The sequence below is a fragment of the Callorhinchus milii genome, unplaced genomic scaffold, assembly GCF_018977255.1.
Source record: "Callorhinchus milii isolate IMCB2004 unplaced genomic scaffold, IMCB_Cmil_1.0 Scaffold27, whole genome shotgun sequence".
NCBI classification, from domain to species: Eukaryota; Metazoa; Chordata; class Chondrichthyes; order Chimaeriformes; family Callorhinchidae; genus Callorhinchus; species Callorhinchus milii.
The window spans coordinates 2,627,449-2,655,057 of record NW_024704768.1 but is presented as its reverse complement, the minus strand read 5'-3'; the positions used below and the strand labels follow the sequence as shown (position 1 = coordinate 2,655,057).

At 50.4% G+C, this 27,609-nt stretch overlaps 2 protein-coding genes and 2 non-coding genes across 4 annotated transcripts; 1 reads left to right on the top strand and 3 right to left on the bottom strand.

Moving 5' to 3' along the window:
- Positions 1 to 2,971: 2,971 nt before the first annotated feature.
- On the bottom strand, positions 2,972 to 13,911 carry kansl2 (KAT8 regulatory NSL complex subunit 2). Its single transcript, XM_042344375.1, is given in 11 exon segments — positions 2,972 to 4,384; positions 4,786 to 5,019; positions 5,828 to 6,081; positions 6,668 to 6,770; positions 6,985 to 7,151; positions 7,555 to 7,572; positions 7,575 to 7,717; positions 9,731 to 9,845; positions 10,277 to 10,455; positions 10,779 to 11,029; positions 13,892 to 13,911. Coding segments are annotated over 10 exon segments (1,530 nt in total). The 5' UTR covers positions 13,892 to 13,911; the 3' UTR covers positions 2,972 to 4,318.
- Positions 4,546 to 4,684, bottom strand: LOC121850980. Its single transcript, XR_006085815.1, has one exon. It is a non-coding gene; the product is annotated as a small nucleolar RNA SNORA2/SNORA34 family (small nucleolar RNA).
- LOC121850979 lies at positions 5,237 to 5,372 on the bottom strand. The gene has a single exon (XR_006085814.1). It is a non-coding gene; the product is annotated as a small nucleolar RNA SNORA2/SNORA34 family (small nucleolar RNA).
- Positions 13,232 to 27,348, top strand: ccnt1 (cyclin T1). Its single transcript, XM_042344377.1, has 9 exons — positions 13,232 to 13,410; positions 18,753 to 18,834; positions 18,978 to 19,106; positions 20,951 to 21,011; positions 22,425 to 22,487; positions 23,183 to 23,228; positions 24,338 to 24,501; positions 25,020 to 25,090; positions 25,579 to 27,348. The coding sequence occupies exons 1-9, from the start codon at positions 13,232 to 13,234 to the stop codon at positions 27,025 to 27,027; spliced, it is 2,244 nt and encodes a 747-aa protein (XP_042200311.1). The 3' UTR covers positions 27,028 to 27,348.
- The last annotated feature ends 261 nt before the right edge of the window (positions 27,349 to 27,609 follow it).

Sequence of the window (27,609 nt, the reverse complement as noted above, 5' to 3'; positions counted from 1 at the left end):
AGAATGTGTGTTGGGGGTAACTGCTGGGGTCTAAACCCACACATAGCTCGTCATTGAGAGAGAGAGAGCGCTGTCTGGCTAAGCTTTCACGCTGCTTATCCAGCGAGGACCACCCCCCATCCTCCCCGTTAGTTAGTTAGGGCTTTGGCTGCGGGGTTTAACAGGAGATGAGGGGGGGAGGATTCCCCAGTGACCGGTCGGCCCTTCCAGGTCCTGCCGATGAGCCGGGCCGGGCTGTGAGTGCCCTGGTGCGACTGTCTAATGTGCCGGCCGTCCGTACAGGTTGCGGGGGGGGGGGGGGGGGGGGGAGGATTCCGGAGGTGTGTGCGGGGATGGGGTTGGGATGGGGATTATCCCTGGCTGTTGCAGGATGAGAGACTGTCGTACAGCGAGTCGCTCAGAGACTCGGAGATGTCTGTGCTGGTGTGACACGGCCCGGACACTGCTATCTCCAGCAAGGCCTTCTTGCCGTTGACTCCGGTCACCGTCTCGACTCCCGGCCCTAAGGCGGCGATGGGCAGGGGATGTGGGCACGGCCTCTGGGACACCCCCAGGCTGCCGGCTTGGTCTCTGGGTGCCGCGATCACCTTCTGCAGAGGAGAGAGAGAGAGAGAGAGAGAGAGTCAGAGATGGAGGGAGGAAGAATCAGAGAGAGAAACCAGCGCAATGGTTAGCACAATCTTCTCCAAAGCGAGAGGACCCGGGTTCGATTCCCGGGTCAGGGCGAAACCTTCGGCAGGTTTCCTTACTCCACACGTACACGCGCACACGCCTGTGTTTACCTGGCAGGGGGAGATGTTAAGCAGGGGGTGTCTGGCGTTGTTGCTGACCTTGACCCCCGCTCGGTGGTGGTGGCGGGGTGGGGGCTGCTGCTCCCTGCCCTCCCCCGGCACTGACCCTCGCACCTTCGCGTTAGGGCTGCTCTGGACCCTCCCCTCGGGGCAGTGCAATGGGAGGAGGTTGTTCCTCGAAGCTTCTGCGTCTGAAAGAGACAAAAATACAGTCACACCGTGTCTGTCACACACACACACACACACACACACACCGTGTCTGTCACACACACACACACCGTGTCTGTCACACACACACACACACACACCGTGTCTGTCACACACACACACACCGTGTCTGTCACACACACACACACACACACACGTGTCTGTCACACACACACACACACACACACCGTGTCTGTCACACACACACACACACCGTGTCTGTACACACACACACACACACCGTGTCTGTCACACACACACACACACAGTGTCTGTCACACACACACACACACAGTGTCTGTCACACACACACACACACACCGTGTCTGTCACACACACACACACACTCAGTGTCTGTCACACACACACACACACACCGTGTCTGTCACACACACACACACACAGTGTCTGTCACACACACACACACTCTGTGTCTCTCTCTCACACACACACACTGTTTCACACACACACACACACGCGCGGACTGTATATCCTGTGAAGCGCTTTGGGACGCCTCGACGATGTGATTGGGCGCAATATCAAATGTAAGGGTCATTATCAATTAATTAATTAATTAATTAATTATTATTATAATATTATTATTATTATATATTATTATTATTATTATTATTATTATTATCCCTCTCCCGGGCGGTACCTGACGTGGCCAGTTTCCTGATCAGCTCCTGATGGGAAGCGATGCGGTTGTGAAGCCGGGCCGGCGGGGGGCTGGGGGTGGGAGGGAGGGAGGGGGCGAGGGAGGGGGAGGGGGCCAGGCCGCTGCTCGGAGCGGAAGTGGGGAGGCCGCCGCTGGACGCCTCTCTCTCCGGGCTCCCCGTGGACGCCCCCCCCTCGCTCCCCACCCGCGGCCAGGCTCTGGGAGCGGCTTTCCCCGAAACGTCGCCAGCGTCCGGCAGCGGGAATGTCCCGATCCCACTGTCCAGGGTGCGGGCCTGGAAGCCGGAGCCTGAGGAGAGAGAGAGAGAGAGAGAGAGTGCAAGAGAGTGAGGGGGGAGGGCGAGAAAAAGGAAGGGAGAGAGAGGGGTGGGGGCGGAAAGAGAGAGATACGTGGCATCACAGTGAGGGTCTGGGCTGGCGGCCTCGCCCCGGGGTGGGGTTGAGGGGTGGGGAGGGGGGAGGGGTGGGGGGGAGGGGAGGGGGGAGGGGTGGGGGGGGATAGGGGGAGGGGGAGGGGGGGGGAGGGGGAGGGAGGGGGAGGGGAGGGGGGAGGCGGGGGATGGGGGGAGGTGGGGATTGGGGAGGGGGAGGGGGGGAGGCGGGGATAGGGGTAGGGGGGGGATAGGGGGAGGGGGGAGGGGGAGGCGGGGGATAGGGGGAGGTGGGGGATAGGGGGCGGGGGAGGAGGTGGGGGGGGGTTACCTGGGTAGAAGTGTGATCCCGGGAGACTTGCCTCCGAGCTCAGTTCCTCCCCCGTCCCCAGGTCCAGCAGCTGCCGACAACAGGACAGAGCGTTAGTGGGGTCATTGCCGGGGGCAGAGTTTGGGAGTGTTACCGGGGTAATCATCGGGGGTGGTTACCGGGGTGGTTACTGGGGTAGTTACCGGGGTGGTTACTGGGGTAGTTACCGGGGTGGTTACCGGGATGGTTACCGGATGGTTACCAGGGTAGTTACCGGGGTGGTTACCAGGATGGTTACCAGGATGGTTACCCGGGTAGTTACCGGGGTGGTTACCAGGATGGTTACCGGGGTAGTTACTGGGGTAGTTACCGGGATGGTTACCCAGGTAGTTACCGGGGTGGTTACCGAGCGAGTTGTATTAATGTGCGGCTAAAGTGTCATGTTATAATGAGCACATACAGGGGCAGGTTCCATCCTCGGCTCTGTGCTGTCACCAAGCAAGTGCCTGTTGCTCACAGCTCAGCGCGTTCAGGAGGAGAGCAAAAGGACAGAAAACCAGTCTCGCTGATTCCACTTCCCATGTTAAACCAGAACAAAAAAAAAAGCACAATAGTTAATGATACACATTCAACAATTTTTAATGAAAAGGTTTGTCCACATCACATTGTACACAAACATTGATATAGATTTGGCCGAGGCTGTGACAAGACACTGCCATGTTCTTTCTGAAGCCTCTCCAGACCAGCACTTGAGTCGCGTTCCACACAGAGCTCACAGGACCCAGGACGTTAATGTGGGCACGAGGATTCTGTGACGGGAAATTTACCTTTGAGCTCGTTGATGGTTGATTTGTGGATTGGGGACTTTCGTACGTCTCCCAAGTGGGAATTAGCTGCATTACTGAACGGTCCAGGGTAACATAGCAACTCATTGCAGAGTCCAGAAGCACCCACGGAGCAGCTTTGTCACGCGCAAAGTTGGAACAAACTCGATGGCTCGATCGCCTCGCAAGCGAGGGGACCTGGGTTCCATTCCCAGGCAGGACAGAACGTTGGTCAAGTTTCTGTTCCTCCCCCCTTCCCCACCCGATACAGCAGCTTCAGTTCATTGCTGAACAAAACGTAAATGCAGTAAAACTCAAACACGTCCGATCTGCATGAATCATATAATCCCTAAGCCATACATCACCCACAAAAAAGTCACTACACTTTACATTGTATCCTGTGAAGCGCTTTGAGACGTCTCGAAGGTGCGACAAGGCGCTATATCAAATGCAAGGATTATTATTATGATCTGCCTCTGTCCCATTCAAGTTTATATTCTATGCACGTTTGGCATAACTCATACTTTGTACGAGTCATATTAAACGTCTGGTCCCAACTGATACGACTTGCGTGAGGTTTACCGTAATGCACAAAGAACTGCTGAAACCCTTCCCCTAACAGCTTTAATGTTGTGCTGGATGGGGGGCGCGGAGGGGGGGGGGAAATGAGAGAGAAAATCTTCTATATACCATTTCCCCCCAAATCCATGTCAAAGCTGGAAGCTGCATTGTGTCTCTCCAGTAGTTTACAAGGACTAACGCAAAGCGACTGCGTTCACCGTGGCAGGAATCAGTTATCGCACATTGTCTCAGGCCCCGAGACCTGAACTGCGGTTCAGCTTCTAACTTAGGTCACAAAGGAAAATAAAACAGTCAAAACACCTCACTGGCTGTTGACTGGGCTAAGCTGCTTCCACCTACCCACCAACACACACAGAGCACCCTGTGTGACACCTGAGCAGACACAGATCAACGTTCAGTTGCGTTAAGTCTCCTCTTGGCTCGCTCGGTCCACACCAGCAACAAGTACCTGGATCCATAACGCCAGCCCCCGCCTACCGAGGGAGCTGCTCTCTGATCATTAGCACTTGCTCGCGTATCAAACTGTGGGGCAGTTTAATGTTCAGGCAGGTCAGGTCAGCTGGCATCCTTGGTGCCGTTCTGGTCTTGTGCCGTCAAGCGTTCGGAGGACGGCAGGTCTGCCTGTAACAAAACAATGATCTCCATCAAAAGTCCAGCTTCTCTGGACTCTTACAAACACTAACAGCAACACTCCACCAACCTATAAGTCCTGTAGCGTAGCGGTCAGAGCGCTTGCCTTATAAGCGAGAGGACCTGGGTTTGATTCCCGGGCAAGATGAAAGAATTATTTCTTCCAACTGAATTGAAAGACTCTCAACAAAGGAAAAACGGAGTCCCAACAGACCATAGGAAGATGTTTACTCTCGGCTCCTGTTTGAAACCAGTGGCTACAGAGAGCTCTTGGCCTTGATTTAGAGCCTTCCCTGAGATGCGCCCTGTCAGCACCGCGCCTCCCCGAACACTCCAGCCCAGCCCCTTCATAATGTTCACGGTACACAAAACGCACAGTATAACTGTCTCACCTGCCCGCCAGACCCTAGAAGCGGGGTGTGTGAACAGCTCAGCTCCGAGGGGACCCGACAGGTGCTGGAACTGGGCTCAGCCCCGTCTCGGGTATCCGCGGAGTCGGCTCGTAGCTGCTCCTCATCGGTCAGGATCTCCATCTCGTTCATCGACTGCTCACCCAACCCCAGAGCCAGGTCAAACAGCGGCGAAGGTGGGCACTGCGGCCCATCTCCCACCACATCCAGGCAATCCTGCAGGAAGGACAACCAGATTAGCTTGGACACACTCACTCATTCCCACACACACTCGGTTGAGATCATAATCAAGATCAAACTTGGGAGTTGGCTGTATGGCCTGGTGTTTCACTTAAGTAGAGCCTTTAGGCCTCACAAACCAAGCAGAGAAAATGTTTAATCTCCTCTCTCTCCCCCCCACCCCTATTCCCTGCACAAGGTCTCCAGAGCTAAGGTTTGTTTCTTCTAAGTGAACTGGCAAACTCTCTTTTGAAACTCTGAGAGCCCAACAGACCAAAGAAGATGTTTACTCTCGGCTCCTGTTTGAAACCAATGGCTACAGTGAGCTATTGGCCTTGATTCAGTGCCTGTCACAAGAGAATGAAGGCAAATGTTCGTAAAGGAAAATATCAACAAAAACTTACATTTACTCAGTGGCTTTCACGTCAGGAGGACGTCCCAAATTGCTGGACAATCATGGATTTGCACCCAAGCTGGGGGTTGGGATCAGGAGGGCATAAGTAGGAGGGTAACCGAAGGCACGGTCAAAGGGTCTTGAGACAGGCCTTGAAGGAGGTAAGGGAGGGGGCGAGGCGGAGGGACTGTAGGATGGAGTTACAAAGGATGGGGAGACAGAGAGGCTGAGAGCCTGACCACCAATGGGACTAAAACATGTGGCTGGGGAGGAAAAGATGGGAGTGGGACTAAACATTTAACTCATATAGAGCTACAATGGCAGTACGCTTCTATCTATCTGCGCTACTCAATTCTACCATTCTAGTCGTATCGAGCTCAGAAGGAGAAACCCCAATCCTGTTGCACTCACGTCACTGAACTCCAAAGGTAGGATCTCAGAGGGCTGCAGCTCGGCAGCGCTCAGGTACAGCTCTGAGGGTCCGCTCTCCAGATGATCCGGCACGGAGAATCCTCGCTCCGGTTTGTACATCTGCGGTGGCACCGGCAGGTGGAGAGCACAGTAAGGCTCCTCAGAGAGGCTGAGAGAGACTGGCTTAGTGCAGGGCACCGCTTTCACACCCGGGCACATCTTGAACAGCACCTGGTTGGGATCCTGACAGATATCTGCAGGCAGGTCAAGGCAATATTTGCGCACAGATTCAAAGATCAGGGAGGGCTGCTATCCCTTGTGTTTGCACAGGATTATTGAACAAAATAACACCAACTCTCCTTCCTGCAAGGACAGTGTCATCATTATAAAACACACCTCCTCATACCACATTGAGATCCAATTCATGGTAAAGGTTTGTTTGTAGATTCCACCTCCTCACTGACCAGCTCACGCCCACGTGTGCACCCGTGTATAGGAGAAAGAGGATTGAGTATTTCATGTAATTAAGGCACCTGCTGTCAGAGGATTCCCCACCAGTTTGCACAATGCAGTGAGCTCATTGCTAGGCTTCAGAGAATCAGCGAGTGACATCGATATTGCACTTTTCACGGTAAAGAAGCCCTGAATCTTTTCGAGCGCTCTGGGACGGCTGCCCACGTGAAGGGGGCGACATAAATGCAAGTCACTATTGTTTTATGCTTGCACAGGCACGTTCTCCTGCAGCTGACAACAAAACCCGGCTAATAACACGATGTTGAGATTGAGGACCGGACAGACAGACAAACTGGCAAAGACGAGAGTTCGGGGTTTAAAGGATACGGGACTGGCAGTGCCGACTCATGGGAAGGCAGGGGCTGGAGCAGCGAACACCATCGGCAACAGATGAGCAGCGCTGCACTGTCCGCAGGGAGGACAAGTGCGCCTGGTAAAGAGAAAAGTAATTAAACTCTTTATACTACAGTAGAACATGCAAACCTTTAGTTATCAATTGGCTGCTGCATTTCACCCACAAAATACAGTCAATCCGTGTTACAGTATATTCTGTGAACCGCTTTGAGACGTTTTGACGACATATTAAGGCACTATATCAAATGCAAGGATTATTACGGTCAGCACACGCCCTCTCACTGGCTCACCTGCTGAGCTGAACCCTCTGTGGCCAACACCCTACGCTCCTTCAGCTGCCGCTGCAGCAGGGCCTCAACCCCATAGCGTCGGCGATAACGCCTCAGGGCCTGCAGCTTACGCAGGTCTGTGCGCTCCTTCAGCAAGAGACCCTCAGGGCCAGTCAAGAGGCTACTCCCTGCACACAAAACAGATGCAAAACCTTCACAATTGTAACTCTAAATGTAGACCTGAAAAACTGTGGAGATGGCTGGGGAGGTGGTAGCAGTGCTTACACGTGCATTTCATTGAAACTCTGTGTAATAGTAATCTACAGAGTCCTAACATTTACGCATTAGTCATGATAATCAAAGGTACATACACTGGCAAAGTATAGGATGTGAGATCCCAAACCGTTAACATAGAAACAGGAGTAGACCATTCAGCTCGAGTCTGTTCCACCATTCTATAAGATCATGGCTGATCTGTACCTCAAGCCCAAATACCCGCCCTTGCCTCATATGCCTTAACAAATATCAAGAGGATAGATATTTAAGGGCAGTAAGTAAGCCCCTGGGTACAGCCTGAAGCCCTGGCCTTACCTATGGTTTCATGCTCAACTTCCTGGTGTGGAGGAAGCGACGCTTCTTCTCTTTGAGTAGATGCTGCAGGCGTTTGAACTGGTCGATATACAAGGACTGAAGGCGGATCAGCTTCTCCCGCATGATGAGCGCCACCTCCTCTGCCGTGTAAACGCCCGCGTGTCTGGGAAAGGCAACGTACACCTTTACTGCCAGAGAAGCACACAAACTGGCCCAGCGGAAACCCAAAACAACAAATTACATTTGTATAGCGCCTTTCATGTCAGGAGGACGTCCCAATGCGCTGGACAGTAAGGGATCCGCACCCGAGCTGGTGGTTGGGATCAGGAGTGGGGGGATGGGGAGGGTAACCTAAGCAGGGTTGAAGATGAGGATCTTGAAGGAGGCAGGGGAGGGGGCGAGACGGAGGGACTGTGAGATGGAGTTCCAGAGAGTGGGGGCAGAGAGGCTGAAGGCCCGCCCGTCAATGGTGGGGCAGGCAAGGTGGGGACACATTCTCGGAGTGCGCAGTCACAAGGACTTAGAACACAACACCAATCCCGCCAGGTCACAACTTCAATATTGAATTGATCGTCCACTTCATAGACGCTTGAGGAACTTTATTATGTGCCTACAGATCCACTACACCGATCAGCCATTTTACTTATGAAGAACTTAGAGCCATTTTGACATCAAATGGAAGGAAGTGTCTGGAACTCAGAAGTTCAGAACTAAGCAGCTAAACAGTTTTAAAAAATTACTGGCCAATTGGGCATTTATGTAAGAGCTAAAAGGAACATTCTGGACCTCAAGCAGCTTCGATCTCCAGAACACACAAAGCACTCCTTTGCCTTTTCATTGCTGCACATGAAAAGTGAGGTTCAAAGAAAACATTTTTCTCTCATTCAAAATCAAGCATTAACTTCCCTGGACAGACAGTTACCAGCTCTGTCACCAGATACCACAAGCTTCCTGCTGTCTGAAACTCACATCAGCACAGAGTGGCTTCTTATTACATGTTAAAGCAAGCTGCTGGTAGGACATAATTTTCTGTGTATGTATATGGGGGAGGGGGAAGAGAAAGGGAAGAAACATCAAAACTGTCAAAAACCATGTTGCTTCAAAGCACTTGAAGCAAAATGGCCCCTAGCAGTGGGGACACAGAGTAGACACCAGTATATTAAGTGCAAATCGCCTGGTATCTCGAACACTTAATATGAATAAGGTGCCGGGAAAATCTGTATAAGAAACAGCATGCCTAGAGCAATACTTTGTTAAAATATATGTATCCACCACTCTTAAAATGTGCTTTTGTTAACTTTAGAGTACTACAGGCAATTCAGTCAATATTGTAACCACTTCCTTTTTAATTTATTTCCCAGCTCAACAAGCAGGTCAACTAGAAGCACATGTAAATGATTGGAATACATTTGTATCGCCCACAAAATAGACAGTCAATGCACTTTACAGTATATTCTGTGAAGCACTATATCAAATGCAAGGATTATCATCATTATGCTGCTGCTGTGGTCCTGTTGTCTGCTAGTTTCGCCAACATGCTTATGCACTTCCCTTTATCGGGTACGTCTCCAATTTCCTTTCAAAAGGCACTGGCACGATTTTAGATTCTGCTTCAAACCAATATTTAAAAAAAATCCTACACCCCATTGACTAAAAAAATCATAACTTCGGTCTGTTTTGTTGACGTGCTCTAGTCATGGACTCACCAGCCAGTGGAAACATTTTCTCCCCATTTACCCCCATCAGAATTCATTATTCTGGACACCTATACCCAGGTCTCCCCTCAACTTTCTAGAGAAATCAGCATATTTGTCTAGTCTCCCCATCACACAGAAATCTCGGGCTTCACAGTTCATTGGCCAAACACACAAATCTAATACTGTTCCCTTGAAATAATTTCACACACGGTAAGCTCTCGTTCCCACTCGTATTGTTACATCCCGGTGCCTTGTGACGTCCCCCTGACGTGAAAGGCGCTATACAAATGTAAATTTATATCGCGTTGAGATCTGCAGATGGCACTACCAACTGCAACAGACCCAATTGCTATTAGCGCCACCAGCAGGCACCAAGCGGTACCAAAGCCACTGGACACCATTAAAATCAAATTTGAACAGATTTGAAGAGCTTTGAGACATCTCAATGACGTGATAAGGCAAGGATTATTATTACTCACTTGAGGGGGTCTTCCTGATCACTGTCAATGCTGTCGGCCTCGCTGTCCGGGTCACCTCTCCACGTCTGCTCTATTAGCACACTCTCTGGCTCACCCTCACTCCAGCTGTCATCATCTATAAAAGGCCAATGAAAATAGAAGAGCAGAATATAATAATCCCTTCAATAAATAAATAATAATAATTTGGTCCCTCAACCCACAACGGTTTGTGGGACACTGCTGTGCGTAATTGGCTGCTGCATTTCGCCCACAAATAAACAGTCAATTCACTTTACAGTGTATCCTGTGAAGCACTTTGACGCGTCTCGAAGACGTGATCAGGCGCTGTATCAAATGCAAGGATTATAATTATTATTATAATAATGGCCTGAAAATGCAGCTAATGCTCCAGGAACAAACTTACAGCAGTGACAGGCACGTCACTCCAGGAACAGCGCTAGCTGCAGTGGAGGCTGACTGGAACCACCGGGCGGAGAGACATGCACTGTGCAAATGGTGAAATCAACTGTAATTTTCTAGCAGTGCGGGACAGACGTGTGACTTTACCCAGGATTTTGCTGGCTTCACTGCGGCTGTTGTCCACACCCTGCGAGCCGTATTCATTCTTTACGTAACCGCTGAGCTGGGAGAGCAGGGCTTCGGGGGAGGGGCCGGCGCTGGATTTTTTCGATGGACCGCGGTTGGCCAGGGCATTCTTCCGAGCATGCTCAGCACAAAACGACACCCTGCAGAAGGAACACAAGCAGGAACTCATTACAGATTTCCTTCTGGCATTGCAACTTTCACAGGAACAACCAACAGTTACTCAACCGCTACAAGAACGATTCTGGGATACAAATTCGTGTGAACTGACAACAGAGCCGAGCGCTCTGGATTTTTCTTGCCTCAAAAGCACCAGCTCGTTGCTGGGATAAATCTGGGAACTCCAAATTCCCCAACAATATTAGTTTTTTCTGATGCCCCCCCCACAAAAAAAAGACGTGTTTGCTCATCAGCATTGAGAGCCCAGAGACAGCAGTAAATACGGTTTAGTTTGTCCTGTACATACCCATCTTTCTTCTCTGCCTTAGGGGCTGCATTGGGGCACCTTCTCCCATTTTTTGATGACACATAACTGCACTGCTTGAAGGGTGCATTCTTGTCCTCGAGAATGTGCTTAATACAGAATTCCTGCCCCTCCAAGCGTGGCTGGGAGCAAGGCCGATGCGTAAACGAACAGCTCAGGGGCTCGTGCAGCCGGGGGATCGCGGTCAGGCGGCTCCGGTTCGATGGCAAAACGTGAATCCGGATCCTGTTCATCTACGAACGACAAATCATTGCGTGTCTAACGCAAATAAGCGATAACTTCGAAAAAAATAAATAAAAAATTCCCGACAGCCGAGCTCTGCCTACGCACCGCCCTCCCACCTGGGGCGAAACCTTGGGCAAGTTTCCAAACGCCACACCCTTCTTGTTTAGCCGGCGCCTCGCCCCGGAAAAATACACCATTAACCCATTTTAACGGCATATCCTGTGAAGCGCTTTGAGACGTCTCGAAGACACGGTAAAGCCCTACATCAAACGCAAGGATTATTATTATCCTCGCGCCCCCCACCCCACACACACACACGCGCCCCCCTACCATCGCCCCCACCCCACCGTCCTCAAATTTGAAAAAAATATCAAATTGGACGATCACTTTCGGGGGGGGGGGGGGGTAGGGGGTAATAAATCCCTCCTCCCTCCCCCCCCCAAAAAATGTGGTCACTCACCCACCGACCGCTTGTGGGGGCGACGCCACGCGCCATTGGCTGCCGCGTTTCACCCGCAAAATACACAGTCACTACATCGTACGGTGTATCCTGTGAAGCGCTTTGAGACGTCTCGAAGAGCTGTGTCGAATGCGAGGATTATTTTATATATATATATATAAAATATAATATATATATATTTTACACATATATATATTATATAGAAAACCTCCCCTCCTCCCTCACGCGCACACGCAAACCACCACCACGTTCCGTCCTCCCTCATCCACCTCAGCGAACTCGCTTTCAAAAGCCGTGAGCGGTAAACTGCTGCGGCGGCGGCAGAGCCGCGGGACAACCTGACTTAAAGAGCATGGTCGGCTGCCATCTTGAATGGCCTGGCCTTGCCTGCCCTGCCGCGCCCTCCTGCCCCCAAACTCAGATTAAATCCGTCGGGTTAGAAGTTTACCACCTACATTAATTTTAATCTAAAGCCTTGCGCCTCGCACCCGATGTGCTGGAGGACGTGGGGGGGAGGAAGGGGACGACGACGAGAGATGCGACTTTTCCCTCATCGCCTCACTCACCTCAACCACTCGCCTCCACCGAGCCTGACGGACTGCAGCCTCGCGCGCCAAACGCCAACCGCCACTCTCTCGCGCTCGCCCCCCCCCCCACCCCCATCCCCGAGCTCCCATTGGTCCGCCCTCACGTCGACCAAAACCCACGTGATCTAGCTCCGCCCCAACCCGCGCTCCGGATTGGCCACCCTGCGCCCACCCGTCCCGTCTCGGTCGTGGCGCCATTGGCGGAACCGCCGGTCGCGCCCACTCGGAGCTCCCATTGGCCCGCCGCCACGTCCATCAAAGTTCACGCCGCCCTCCCCCCAGCCACCCGGTCAGACCATTGGACGGTTGGCCCGTCAATCAATCAGTTCTCGTTCCTCTTCCCCCTTTCGCTTTCTCTTTTTTAACGCGTGCAGTCAAAACCAACCCCGAAAGAATAAGAAGTTTCCTCAGAGAGAGAGAGAGAGAGAGAGACAGAAAAAAAAATGAAATAATAAAAAAAAGAGAGAGAGGAAAGATGAGGGTCGGTCGAGCTCGGGCGGGAGGTGGCGGGTGGGTGGTGGAAAGTGTGCGCCTGCGCAGTGCCGGGAGTCGGATGGTATAAATAGGAGGTGTCGCGGAGACAGTCCCCTCATTACCAGCCCAGCGGCGCCCGGGAGAAGGTCGTGGCGGAGGAGAGAGAGAAAGAGAGCGCGAAAGGCGAGGAGGAAGAGAGGAACGCAATGGCTTTCCACCCCCCCCCCACCCCCCCAAAAAAAAAACAGCCTCACCACCAAGTGCTCACATAATAAATCCCCCGCCTATCGGACATTTTTTTTTCCTCCTCCTCCTCCTCTCCCTCCCCATTCAAAAAAAAATGTAAAGAGTAATAGCGATTGATTGTGTGAGTTATCTGTTTCTGCTACTTTTTGTGTGTTTTTTTTTTCTTTTTTTTTTGTTTTTTTTGTGTTTTTAAAAAAAAGGGATCCACACCGGGACTGTTTATGTTTGCGGTGGGAGGGGGGGCGGGCGAAGGGAAGGAGGGAGCGCGCGCAGGCGCAGTCAGGCGTGCGTGCGTGCGTACGTGCGCGTTCGCGCGCTGGCGGCGGCGGCGGCCAGCGCTGGTGACGCACGCCCGCGCCACGCCACGCCACGCACGCACGCGGGTCCGGCCGCCGACCGACCGACCGACCGCGCCTGCGCGCGCGAGCTCGCTCGCTCGGGTAATGGCGGCCGCGTCTCCCTCAGCCTCGTCGTCCGCCGCCGCCGCCGCCAAGTGGTACTTCAGCCGCGAGCAGCTGGAGAACAGCGCGTCGCGGAAATGCGGCGTGGAGTGGGACAAGGAGCTCTCCCATAGGCAGCAGGCGGCCAACCTCATCCAGGACATGGGGCAGCGGCTGAACGTGTATCCTTACAGACTGACTGCTGCTCGGCCTTCCCCCCCCACACACTCCCGCTTTCATTTTTACCTCAGGGCCCGGCTAGGCCGCAGGCCCCCCCCACCCCCCCCGGCGCCTTGCCGGCTCCCCCTTTCAACCGCTTCTCCCGGGTTTTTTTTTTGGTCCCACGCACCCAACCCGCTTCCCTCTCTCCCTCCCTCTCTCGGGGTGGGTCGACGGTCCGGTCCCACCTGCGGTGGGGGGGGAGGGCGGCCCCGGCTCTAAGCGCCTTGTTCCTCCTCGAGTCGCGAGGCCTTTGCAAAGCCGCTCCCCCTCCCCTCACTCTCTCTCTCTCTCTCTCTCTCCATCGCTTTACTGTAATAAAGCATTGTTCTCTCTCTCTTTCTCTCTCTCTCTCTCCTCCTCCCCCCTTTTCTCCCACCTGGCTATATGGGGGTGGGCCAGAGCCCGTTGTCCCCCAGCGCTAGGCCGTGGGCTGAGGCCTACCTGCCGCTGCCTGTCCGTCGCGGGCTTGGGAGTTGGCGCGGGGAAAGGGGGGGGGAAATGGGGACAAAGCGAAAGCTTTCCTGAACGTGGAGATGGATTGGGTGTGTGTGTGTGTGTGGTGGGGTGTGGGGGGGGGGAGAGGTCTGAGGTTCCTCGTTCACCCCTCCCCTCCCCCTGCGCTGACTCGCTGCTGTGTTAGACCGGGAATCGTTCGGTCACCTCTCACTTTGTGATTATATATGTGTATATATATGTATTATATTAAAAAGAAAGCGCATGGAGTGCCTCCCAATGCCTCTGGCAGCTAAACAAGACCACGCTGAAGGCAGTTCACCCCCTGCATCGTTTATAGTTGTCGCCTTTGATGCAGCACCTTGTGAGGTCGGAACCTCTCACACCCCTTCTTCAACACACCAGTCCTGTCCTCTCGCCTGTTGCATGTAAAATAATGTGGTGAATGTGCAAGCACACCACCAGCCTTGCAGGAAGCTTGTACGCTAACCCCGCCGAGCGTTTTAACGTTTGGGTCGTGGAGGCTTTGCAGGCAGTGAGCGTATCGTGCACTGGGAGCTGACGGGAATAATAACTGCCAACGATCATCTTTGCATTTGATATAATGCCGTACCACATTGTCGAGATGTTTCGGAGCGCTCCGCAGAACACATCGTAAAGTGAATTGACTATTTTGCGGGCGAAATGAGGGAACTGCGGCCTTGTTAAGGGAAAAGGTTGTTTGAGATGTTGCTTTTCCTCCTCGTCTGGAGGAAATCTGCCAGGGCCGTACCCTTATTTCAGTTCGACAATAATTACAGGTTTACTTATCTCAAGTTGTGAGTTGTTAGGGTCCTGCGCGTGAAACTTACCTTATACCTGTCTATTCAGATCAGCAATGCCAAAACCATATTCACTGGCTGTTTTGGGTATCATTGCCACAGTTGAGAGTCTCTGCTTGTTGATATTGCAGCCCTGCTGAAATCAACATCACGATTCAATCACCGCACACACACACATGTCTGAGAGAACGCTTTACCGCTACTAATTAGCAATCCACTTCCTGTAATATGGCATATGTATGCAGACTGTAAAGATGAATTGTTTTATAATGGGAGCTTTGTGGAAAGAGCACTGTGTTCCTCATAGCAATTTGTCAGGTGTTTGTTGAGGCAAGTTGCTGCTGTACACACTGCTTGAAAAGTTGTGGATTCAATGAGTTAGAATTGGAGAGATCAAACAAACTGATATCAACAGTATTTTTTTGTTAACTTTTACTGTGTGAAACTTGTTGTTGACATCACGGTAGACAGTTTGAAACTCTTTATAGAATGCGAAGGTGTGTGCAATTCCCCCTATCCCTGAAAGATGATAAATGGATGATTTATTGACGCATTTGACAGGAATAGACGTTTGGGAATTAAGGGATACAGAGAGAGCGTAAATGACCTCTTCACCTATGTAGACACTTCTGGTTTATTTTTAAAACTGGGAACTCAGTGGAAAATCTGTCACGTGTTTGGGGAAAGAATTAATCATACAGAGGCCCCTCGTTCATTTGGTCTTTATACGTGAACTTATATTTGGATTGTGTGTGTGTATTAGGTCTAAACACGGGACTGCATTTCACCGTAGTCTCCAATCTGACCAGTTAATGCGTCATTCAGCAGTGTCCTGGTGGGTACGTGCGATTCATTCCACACGTACCCTTCCAAAAACATGAGGGGAAAAGGAAAAATAATTATATATAACTGCAATCCAAAATAGTGTTGTTAACAGATGGTGGCTTCTACAGTATTTGAAAGATGACTGTTATAACCCAGGCATGTCTTGCTATCTCCAGTTTTAAATGCACCTGTAATTTTATTGCTAAATCAATATTAATCGTGCTGTAACATTTGTAGATTTTTTTATTCAGAGCCAAGTGAAGTCGTTTGATTAGATAGACGTGCAATCACAATTGTAAAATGTAAATTGTAAAAGTGTGTTGCGTTTTACAATAGGTTACGTTTCGCAACCTGAAAGACAGCCGGTAGATGTCATCACATCACCGTGGTGAGATCTCTTTTTGCTTTGGTAGTAATAATAATCCTTGCATTTGTGTGGGGTCCATTACATTTGATATGGAAACTTTCAGGGTAGGGCCTCTCTAGGGGGGGCTAAGCTTTCAGCAGTTTGAAGATGCACATGAGCTGGCCCAGGTAAAAGGGGGTGGGAAAAAATACACACAAGAGATTTTCAACTACAGAAATAAACAATTATTGTGTAGTAGGTGTCTGGGAGAGAAGAAATAATTATAAGTCTTAGACTTGCCAAAAATCTTAATGGAAGAGCAAAAGGTGCAGCAAGGCTAGTGTAAAGTCAGTGGGAGGATATGAAGAAGCCGGTTTTTGTTGCTGCAAAGGATGCAGTCTTTACGACTGGTTTAATTTGGCTGAGCTTCAGTGTTGCAAACTGTGCAGCTCTTAGGGCAAAGCGTGTTGGAGTTTCAGTCTGGCAGCAGTTAACAGTCTGAATTATTAGGAATGTGTTGTGATGACTTTGGTTTTTGTAGGACGCTCTTGTTGATGGTATACACTTCTGGTCTAACTGGTTATCAGCCTCAGTCTCCATAAGCAAGTACTTTTACTTTCTACTTAAAGTCTGAACTACCGCGTGATCTGCAACCAAGGAAGTTATGGTTATTGTCAGCGCCATAAACATATTTACAATGTGCTAATCTCCAACCTTGGACACAATAATGACAAAGCCACCTGCTCCTGCAAACTACTAGCCTCCAACTCGGTGGTTAATAAATGCGTCATGAAACTTAAATGCAATGAAATCCAATTCTGTAGGGCAGCAGTTACATTGTTTGTTGGATTCTGAACAAGGAGATCCAAGATTTTTAAGTCTCTCAATTAATATAATAACAATACAATAATCCTTGCCTATGATATGGAGACTCTCAGGGTAGGGCTGAGCTCCGGAGGGCTATGTGAGCTGGGCCCTGAGAGGGCTGTGTTAGGGGAAGAGAGAGCAAAAAAAATACAGGAGATTTTCATCTTTAGAAATAAAACTGATTATTGTGGTTACTTCACATGAATCTCCCGTCAATCACTGTGGTGTATTCACTAAACATAAAACGCTTCAGGGCGATTGACAGAATGTGAAGTAACTACAGATGTACTTATTGGCAGCCGCAGGTTACACATTTTAAAAATATATATACATAAATTTAAAATAAACACCTACAATCGCTGGCTTCACTTTTCCTATTTTTCCCCCTCCCCTAAGTTTATGTTTGTGTAGATTGTGGTGTCACTCCTTGAACATAATATTTTTAAATAAACGCCTTTACAGCCTATTTAATTAAACCTTCCATTCTAATCACACTTCTAGAGCAATTTCTGTTTCTCTCAAAGCTAATTGCAGGTAAATAAATTGCAGCTAAACTGATTAACAGCCATTCTTTCCGAAACTCAGCAGATAGGATGCTTGTATACGTTTAAACCTCTAGTTAAAGTTATTTTGGAATCTTAGCTGATTACAAGGAGCTAGCTTCATTTGACTGTGTATGACCTTCAGTCAGCCAGCAGCCCTCTCACCTCTGAGTCACAGGATAGGTGGGGTTTGAAGCTCCTCGTTGGGATTCAGGCTACAGTCCATGCTGACTCCACTATCAGGTGCTTACATTTTGGCTCTGAGGCACTACCCTGCATGAGGGGCGCTATATAAATGCAAGTTGTTGATTTATTGAGACATTATTAATTCATTCATGGATTCATCACATTCAGGCTTGACTATGCTAATTCCCTGCTTGTCGGGCTTCCCAACTCTTCCCACCACAAGCTGCAGATCATTCAGACCTATGAAGCTCGGCCAGTGCCTTGGGACGTCCTCTTGACATGAAAGTTTGTTGGTGATGAGACATTAAACCTCCCCTTCGTCTGCCATGTGATTCAGGGGAAACGGAAGATAAACAGTAGCAAAGAGTGACGTTGGTTACAGTGCGTGGACTGAAGACGTGATTTTGGAGGATATTGCGATATTGTGTGACGTCATCACAAGTGTGCTTGCTGTATGATAAGGACATTGCAGAGTTGACATTAGTTTAGCTGTCCTGGGGCAGGGTAGCAGTGGACATGATGGTGAGGTCCATCACTAGAATTTCCTCCACCTTGTTTAGGTTTAGGTTACAACAACACAGCATTATTCTGTACCCCAGCAGTGCTTGGTGCAGATTCTGCACTTCCCAACACTGACCTTCTCTCAGAAGAGAGAACTTGCATTTCTAAAGCAACTTATACATCAAACCATCTCAAAAGCGCTTTACTTGTAATCTCAGTTCTGACGTTTTTCACAGACAAACACAGCAACCAATTTGTACATAATCATGAAGCAAATTTCAAATAAATTCGGAGGCCTGTTGGCCAGGACACCAAAAGAAGCTCCCTTGAAACTTTGAGTAGACAAACGGGATCTGGGCTCAGCATCTTATCTGATGGATCCTTCACAACAATAAATTACATTTGGCGGTAGATAGTCGAAGGTTTGCAGCTGAGTTGAGGGTTGGAATTCGGGAAGTGGAGGGTTAGGGGTGGGAGTGTGGCCAAAGGCACGGTTAAAAGAGGGAAATTTTGAGACGAGCCTTGAAGAAGGCAAGGGAAGGAGCGAGGCAAAGGGATTCCGTGATGGAGTTCCAGATGGTGGTGGCAGAGAGGCTGATGGTTCTGACAATGCAGAGCTTCCCCCGGTACTACACTGGAATGTCAGCTTGAACTCTTAAGTTCACGTCCCATTTACACATTTGTGAAGAATAACTTGTTTTTAAGTGTGAAGCAACAGATGTACCAACAAGGTATTTCCCTTAATGCTTACCCCCCTTCAGATCTCAGCTAACAATCAACACCGCCATTGTTTATATGCATCGATTTTACATGCAGCAATCCTTCACCAAATTTCAGCGGAATGTAAGTGTGCAAAGGTTTTCAGTGGACGTCTCAATATGGGTGTGTTTGCTGCAGTGACTGTCTCCCCCCTCCTCCCCACCCCCCACCCTCCTGGGATTTATGTGCGTATGTGTGTGACTGATCAGGAAGGTTTCCCTCCGCAGGCAATCGCCCCCGCAGCGCTGTTCCTGGCTGCTAAAGTGGAAGAGCAGCCTCGTAAACTGGAGCATGTCATCAAGGTGGCCCACGCATGTCTAAAGCCGCAGGAGCCTTCTCCAGACACCAAGAGCGAAGTAAGTAGCTGGTAGATGGCGTATCCTTCCATTCCCTCATCTCTCTCTCTGTTCCGTGGAGTCCTGCAGTGTAGTGGCTAGAGCACTTGCCATGCAAGCGAGAGGATCCGGGTCCGATTCCCGGGCAGGGCAAAGCTTTGGCCAAGTTTCCTTACTCAAGCCTCTGTTTACCCAGCAGCACGTAAGCACCCAGTTGTTAGTCGATTGGCGGGAACCCTTTTCCGCGTTTCGCCCACAAATACAATCAATTCACTTCACAGTGAAGCGCTTTGAGACGTCTGGAAGACGTGAAAAGTGCTATATCAAATGCAAGGATTATTATTCTCCCCCTCCTGCCCCTTGTTGGTTGCATTACCGAGCATGATACTGTAAAACTGAACATCCTATGATGTGTGCGTCCCAGTCCCGTAACTTGGGCCCCTTCAGTGATTCTTAAAATGAGAGGGTTTTTAAGAGCGTAATTTCCCTCTGAAGGTTGGCTCCACCTGAAATTGTCACCCAGCCTCTGCCACCACCAGCCCAAACGTGGGCATTTGCCTTGCGATTCAGGTGGATTCTGCCCAGTGTCCCAACAGGGAACGGTCACCCCCGGCTCCGCTCCTCATGTTTCTCACTTAAATTCACACAGAATGCACGGCCCCAGAAAGCTGTAGAGGCAGAATCCATTGGGATGCGGAAAATGGATTTTACAGGCGCCTGTGTATTGAGAGACATGAGAAAAGATTGGGGAATGGATTAAGATATCTGCCACAAATCTGATGAACTCATGGAACAGGCTCAGTGGGCTCAATGGCCTCCTCCTGTTCTTGTGTGCCCTCTATTTAAAATAAAGAAGTTGTTTTCGTCGGGTGGTACAGACCTGACGGAAACAATGACTACTACGCTTAATTCGTCAACCCCATGGCTCTCTGTTGCCTGATACAGGTGATTACTGATAAACTGCTCTCTCTCCACCAAAAGGTATGTTCGGCAGTGTGAATGACAATGTTTGGTGTCAGAACCTTAAAAGTGAATCGATCTTACAGCGAAGTCCGTACAGGTCTTCACATTCTGCTACTTAAAGGCTCCGTACCTGCACTTGGTATTCGCGTCACAGTGTTAAACGGAGCGAACCCAGAAATGTTTGTGGGACTACGGTATACGATTGTGTTATATAACCTTACATTAAATCGTGTTGTAATATCCCATCACTGCAGCATGCAACAGCTTGACCTGATTTGAGAAAGGAAACAATTGGCAGAGTTGTGACAAGGGCTGAAAACGATTCCCCAATCCAAGGTTTTGGAAAGGTGCGGATTGTTGAATCAAAAGCAGGGTGGGAGCCCTGAAATTCCATCTCCTCTCATGCTCCACATTCTAGTCTCAGCCCGCGAGGCCATTTCACAGTTGCCACACTTTACAGTATATTCCGTGAAGCGCTTTGAGGCGCTTCGAAGACGTGACGAGGCGCTGTATCAAACGCAAGGATTGTTTGTCATAAATTTACGGTGGCGCAAAATTACGGGAAGAAAACGTGTTCCTAAGAAGAAACCGGCTTCCAAATTAAAGGCATGATTTCAGAAATTTCCACAAACCTGCACTCGCCGTCTTCAATCTTGAGACAAAGCGGTCTGGCCAGGCTGAGACTAGATGGAATTTCGGGGCCTCTAGCTTGTGAAGGCGATGAAATAAAAAGTGCAGGTTTTTTTTGGTGTGTGAAGGAAGAGTGGTTACAGACCTATGAATGGTGGAGAGTGCAAAAGGCAGACAGCTGTCTGATGAGTGTTACAGTAACTTTTGCTGTAAATGTACAGGGGCTTTTTGCTGCCTCCTAGTAAGTAATCTGCCTGTCCTCTCAACCCCAGGCTTACCTGCAGCAAGCCCAAGACCTGGTCATTCTAGAGAGCATTATACTGCAGACCCTGGGTAAGTTATCAAGCGGGCTGGCAGTGAACACAGACGTGATGGCATGGCTGCAGAATGAGAGTCTAACCTGTGCTTTTACCCACAGCTGTTGAGAGAAGGCAAGCTGAATGGATGATCAGTTGAAACCTTATGCAGACCTCTGGTTTCATTAAGTCTGTGTATTGTGCCTTTACTGTACTGTGTTATTGCTGAAACCTGACACATGGTGTCAGCCCGATCACACACTCAAAGCTCTCTAATTTACAGACCAGGCATAATTTATTCCTTAAAAACCTAATTCGAACAAAACGTGTCATTTGTTATGTAAAGATGTTGTGATGAACTTTAGAGTCTAGGCTGGAGTGGGAGTTGACCGTAGGCACGGTTGAAGAGGAAGGTCTTCAGGCGTGATCTGAAAATAGGGAAGAAAAGGGCAAGGCAGAGGGATAGAGGAAGAGTGTTTCAGGGTGCAGTGGCCAATGGTGGAACGGAGGGCATGAGGGACGTTAAGAAGGCCGGAGCCAGTTGGATGCAGCGGGTTGGGGAGTAAGCAGGTCAGAGAGGTTAACAACAACAACTTGGATTTATATAGCGCCCTCCACGCCGGACGGCATCTCAGAGAGCTTTAGAGTAACGGATCCCGGGACCGAGATGTCAGGGCCAGAAGGGATACGAAAGCGAGTGAGAGGGTCTTGAAATCAATCCGTTCGGTGGTAGGGAGCTAGTGGAACTTGGCCAGAACTGGTGGGATCACACTATTACGTTCTGGTTCAGTTCTCGGGCGTTCAAATTTCCTCAAATTCTTTTCGCTTCTGTCAATGGGTATCTCAGTACTCTACAGGTAATGTAGCCCCTCACCCTACAGTGCCTCAAATCTTATTTTCTGTGCAAATGATGAATGCAGTAAAAAACTGTATACACTTCATTTGAAATCAGTTACAGGTCAGTGAAGAAGTATTCAGAGCATTAGCCGGGAGAGTTATAGATCGCTGTATTTGGGATTTTGATAGTTTCTATCTCCCTGTTTTTAACTTGAGAGCTGCCAACTAAAGGGCCTACATTTAAGATCTAAAGTGTTTTTTTTCACTAGAGGACATAAGGTCATTACAATGCCCAACCAAACACACCCCAGTTGGAAATCCTGAGGCTTTTGAAAAGAGATTTTGACAGGTACAGGAAAGGGAAAATACAAAAGTGTGTGTGGGAAAGGCAGGAGTTAGGACTGAACGAAGAGCTCTTTCAGAACAGAACACAATGGCCTCTGATGTTGTATGTTTCTAGCATTCCAAGGAGCTAAAAGTTTCCACATCCATGATTAATAAATACCACAGAATGGTTTCCGAGTAACTTTAGCACGTGCTGGCTTTCCGTGATATGAGCGCAGCCCTCGATCGGTCGTGCACTAACCAGCTCTGTGCGTTTCTTCTCTTTCAGGTTTCGAGATCACTATCGATCACCCACACACACACGTGGTCAAATGCACACAGTTGGTGAGAGGTAAGGAACGGAGACAACTTCGCTCACAACGATGTTAAAGCCAGTTAAACGTGTGCCAGCCTGGCGCAGTCGCTCGCGCTCCCCGTCATCGGATGAGACCTTAAACCAAGGCCCTGCGCCATCTGTGCCTTTCCAGGTTATAATAATAATCCTTGCATTTGATGCAGCGCCTTATCACGTCTCAAAGCGCTTCACAGAATATTCTGTAGCGTGATTTGACCGTATACTTTGTAGATTGAGTGACACATTTTTTATAATGGATTGTTACCCCCGGAAAAACGAACCAGCAATCGACTAACAACCGGGTTCCTATTTACTGCTAGATAAACAGGTGTGTGGAGTAAGGCAACTTGCCTACAAATATACAGTCACTCCATTGTACAGTAATTCTTGTGAAGCTCCTTGAGACATCCTTCCAACGTGATAAAGCACAAATGCAAGGATTATTATTATTATAAATTTGGGGGTCCTTGGTTCAAATTGTCTGCCGCATTTATATACAAACACGCAGCCACGACACTTGAAAGCAATTCCTTACGATGTGCTTTTGAGTCACATCGAATGCGGTGATTATTATACAGTCACCCTAAATTCAGATACCCTAAACATTCCCATCCCTAAGTCCCCTTTAATTGCAATTGACTGTCTCACTCCATAGACAACGCACTAATGTCTCTCTCTCTCTCTCTCCCCAGCGAGCAAGGACTTGGCGCAGACATCCTATTTCATGGCCACCAACAGGTTGTTTGTCCCACTCACTCACTCTCAATTTGTTGTACTGTTTCCACACACTGTAACCCAATTTACATTTACAGCCTTCCTTCACTGCATTGGAAATAAAGTGACTGAGCCATTGGGCCTCCAGTGGGTTAGTTCTTGAGCACTGCTGTTGTGTCCAAAGGGCCTTCAGGACAAATGGGTTAAAAGTACGGCCAAGTGGCATGGCTTCACTATCTGATAAATAGCACCGTCAGGGGAAATAGATAGCCCTGCACAACAGCTAAAGGTTACAACGTGGAGCAGTTCAGCTCTTTGAAGGTTTAAATTAATTATGAATGTGTTGATCTGCAAACAGGTTCTCGTTTGTGTTCTCTCTCTCTCTCTCTTTCTCTCTCTCCTTCCCCAACTCTGCCACCACCCAAACAGCCACCCGTCTCAGCCGGCGAGACCCATTCTGTCTTGGCGCAGAATGGTGGAAATTCCCCCCCCAAAACAATTTCAAAATGGATTTGGGTAGGTACTTGAAAAGGAAAAAATTGCGGGACTATGCGGGAAGAGAGGGGCAATGGGGCTAATTGGATAGCTCTTTCGTAGGCACGATGGGCCGAATGACCTTTTTCTGTCCATCGAGGAATATGGAGCAAAGGTGGGGAATTGGAGTTGAGGTACAGAGCAGCCACGATCTAATGGAATGGCGGAACAGGCCCGAGGGTCTGAATGGCTTCCTACTGTTCCTATGACCTGTAAACCCTAGAGAGAAGGAATCAAAGGCCAGGCTCACGTGTAATGTGTTCATTTTAAAACATTCTGGGACACAATGTGCGGTGCAAATAACCAGGATACAATTCCCAAGGAGTATTATTTGTGTTGCTTGAGTTCTGCTTTGTCTGAGTGCTTATAGAAAGTTCTTAAAAACCCACCGAGTAAAGCCCGTTATCTCCTCCCCCTTCCCTCCCCCACTCCCGCAACACACACACACACACAGGCAATAAGTTAAAAGTGGATTTTTTTCCATTCGGTGCAAATGGTGACAGTGACGGAACGATTAGAGGTTTACTTTGTCTCTTCTCTTTTTTCCCCGCCAACCCACCAACCACCTGCCCCGTGATATCAACACTGTGCTCCTATAGCCTACATCTTACTACCTTTTGCCTGCAGTACCAGCCACCCATCGTCGCCTGTGTATGCATCCACCTGGCCTGTAAGTGGTCAAACTGGGAAATTCCTGTGTCCACAGATGGCAAGCACTGGTGGGAATATGTTGACTCCACCGTGACCTTGGAACTATTGGACGGTGAGTTCAATCGTTACGATGACTGGGTATCAGCTTGGCTGAGCTGCGTGTCTCTCCCCCCGCCCTCCCCGTACTGACAGTGAACATACATCGTCATGTACGTTACATGTCACTGCATGTGTGTGCTGGAACCTCTACCACTTCCCAGTCTCTGGTCTTGTGATTCAGGTAAATGGGATCCAACCCCCTCCCCCCCTCCACCCCACCAGCCCCCACCACCATTCCTGGATAGCTACTGAAATGTATGAAATACTTTGTGATGTTTATATTCCTTATTCCAAATTTACATCCATTGCCAATTCAGTTCGTTATTGATTTGTGGGGGGGGGGCGGGGCGCAGATCAGTTGCTGCTTTTGCTTTTATATCAACACAACAGCACTTGGTCAATTTTATGGTATAGAGAGGCGCTTGGAGGGAATGTAGCTTGCAGCAACTGGGATTCCATCATGAAGGTTTGTCTTGTAACTCTTTCCACCCCCCCCTCTCCTTTTTTTCTCTCTCTGTGTCTGTCTTCCAGAGCTAACTCACGAATTCCTTCAGATACTTGAGAAGACACCAAACAGGCTAAAGCGGATAAAGAATTGGCGGGTAGGTGTGTCAATCCCGCGAGCTTGTCCTTGGTGCTGCCTTCAGTCCGCGCCGCCCCCACGCTCGCTCGACAACATATACGTTACATTCATACAGCGCCTTTCAAGTTGGGAGGGCATCCCAAGGCGTCCCACAGTCGAGACTCCGCACCCGAGTTGGGGTTTGGAATCAGGAAGGCTGGAGGGCGGAGAGGGTGGGGTTAGGAGGGTGACCGAAGGAGTGGTTTTTAGTCACGCCTTGAGGCAAGGGAGGGACCGTGGGATAAGAGTTCCAAAGGGTAGGAGCAGAGAGGTGAAGGCCCGACCACCGATGGCGGGCAGTGCAGGGGGGATGTAGAGCAGGCCAGAGGCCGCTGAGCAGAGGGAGTAATCACTGAGATGAGACTCACTGAGAGCTTTGTGGCTGGGACGACCTTTGCCTTCGGTCACTTAAAGTATGCTTGACAGCAATTTACCCGTTACGTGACGCGTGTTGCCTTTTCTCTCCAGGCTTGTCAGGCCGCCAAGAAACCAAAGGGCGACGGGCAGGGTGGCGGTGAGGAGAGCGGCGGCGGGCTGAGCATCTCCAGCTCGGAGAACGCCTTGTCGGAGTTGATGAGCATCGCCACCTCCTCGGCCGGCATGGCTTCCTTCCACTCCCTGTACCCCTCGGCGATGCAGTCTCACTGCGCGGAGGGCAGCGGCTCAGACCCTCAGCAGTGGAGCACGCAACCACACGGCGAGCTCCAGCTGGACCTGGGTCCTCCCAGCCACAAGCCTCTGGAGCTCATCCCGAGCGGCAAACAGGACCTGCTCATGCTGGACAACCACGGGCTGCCGGACGGGGTGTACCATCCGCAGGGGGAGGGGACGGGGGCCTACGGGGGCGGCCGACACGAGCAGAAGAACGGCGGGGGCAAGTTCCTGCCGCCCCCCTTGGCCTCCTCGGCTGTGCGGGTCAGCCTGAACGAGTACCGGGCCAAGCACGCCGAGGAGCTGGCGGCTCAGAAGCGCAAGCTCGAGAACCTGGAGGCCAACGTCAGGGAGCATTACGCCTCGGCAGCTCAGGCGCTGATCAAACAGCAGCTCCACGACAGGCACCCGCAGCCCACCAAGCCGCAGGACTCCAGCCCCATCCCCATCAGGATCAAGATCCCCCTCGCCAACTCCGACAAGCACATCAAGCTGCGCCTCCCGGTGACGGGCGGCGAAAGGGCGCCCGGCGAGGAGAAGCTCAAAGTGCGGATCAAGGTGCCCTCGGACCTGCACAGCTCCTCGGACGAGGGAAGCAGCAAGAGCAGGCACCCGAGCCCGCACAGCGCCAAAGAGCACTCGCACAGAGACCCGGCACCGTCCAACCACCACCATCACCACCACCATCATCACCACCACAGACACTCCCACAGCTCGGGCGGCAGCAGCAGGCGATCGGGCTCCAAGCACGGCACCCCGGCCTCCGGCGTCCCCGCCCTCAGCAGCAACCACAGCTCCTCCTCCAGTTCCTCCCGCAAACGCCAGCACGGGGACGAGTCCAGTCACAACCACCAGCCCAAAGCCAGCAAAGCCTCCAAGCCCTCTTCGGGAGCACTGCCCTTCCAGCCACACTTCAACCCGAGCATCCTGGACTTGCCGTTCCCCCCCTCGGCTCCCTCCCTGCAGCAGGGGGGCTACGGGAGGACAGACAAGGACGCTCTAGACGCTCACGGCCAGAGTGCGGGCCCCAGCGATCACCAACACAACAGCGAGTACCAGGACACCTTCGACATGTTGGAGTCGCTACTAAGTGCCCAGGGCATGCAGCCCGTCCCGCAACCTAGGTTCGATTTCCTCCAACCTTACAGTGACTTCAGGTACCCCGGGGGGATGTCTGGAGCTCCCAGCCTCCCCAGCACAGACATCACACGGCCCCCCCCACTCCCCGCAGAGCCGCCCCCTCCCCTCCCGCCACTTCCAAAGTGACCCCTTAGCGACTACTACTGAGCGTGTTTGACAGATTTTAAAGTATTCACCTGCCTTAAAATAAGAGTCCAGGCCTCCCTACACATCATTATAAATATGATCCTGAATCCCCTTCTCTCTCCCCTCACCCCCTTTCCTCCCTCTCCAAACCCCCCCTCTCCCACCTCCCCCGGGCCCAAGTCTCCGACCGTTGCATTTTGGCATAACATTTAAGGTGGCGCAGAGCTGTAGCACATTTTTAGGCTCAAGTCTTAATTCGTATGTGTTTTTTTTGCAGTTGTTAAGCACAAATGGGCTTCCGACAACAAATTGCATTTATATAGCTCCCTTTAAGCGCTCTGAGTTGTCTCAAAGGTGCGATAAGGCGCTATATCAAATGCAAGGATCGTTATTATTATTATCCACAACAATAAATAACATTTGTATAGCGCCTTTCAAGTCAGGAGGACGTCCCAAGGTGCTGGGAAGCGCTTAAAATTCCCAAATTCAGACCTGGTTCAAGAATTTTCCACCTTAAAAACCCTGCATCACCTTAAATCTTGGGAGACCAAAGTAGGCTGGCAGGAGGCTCAGGGAGCCCTG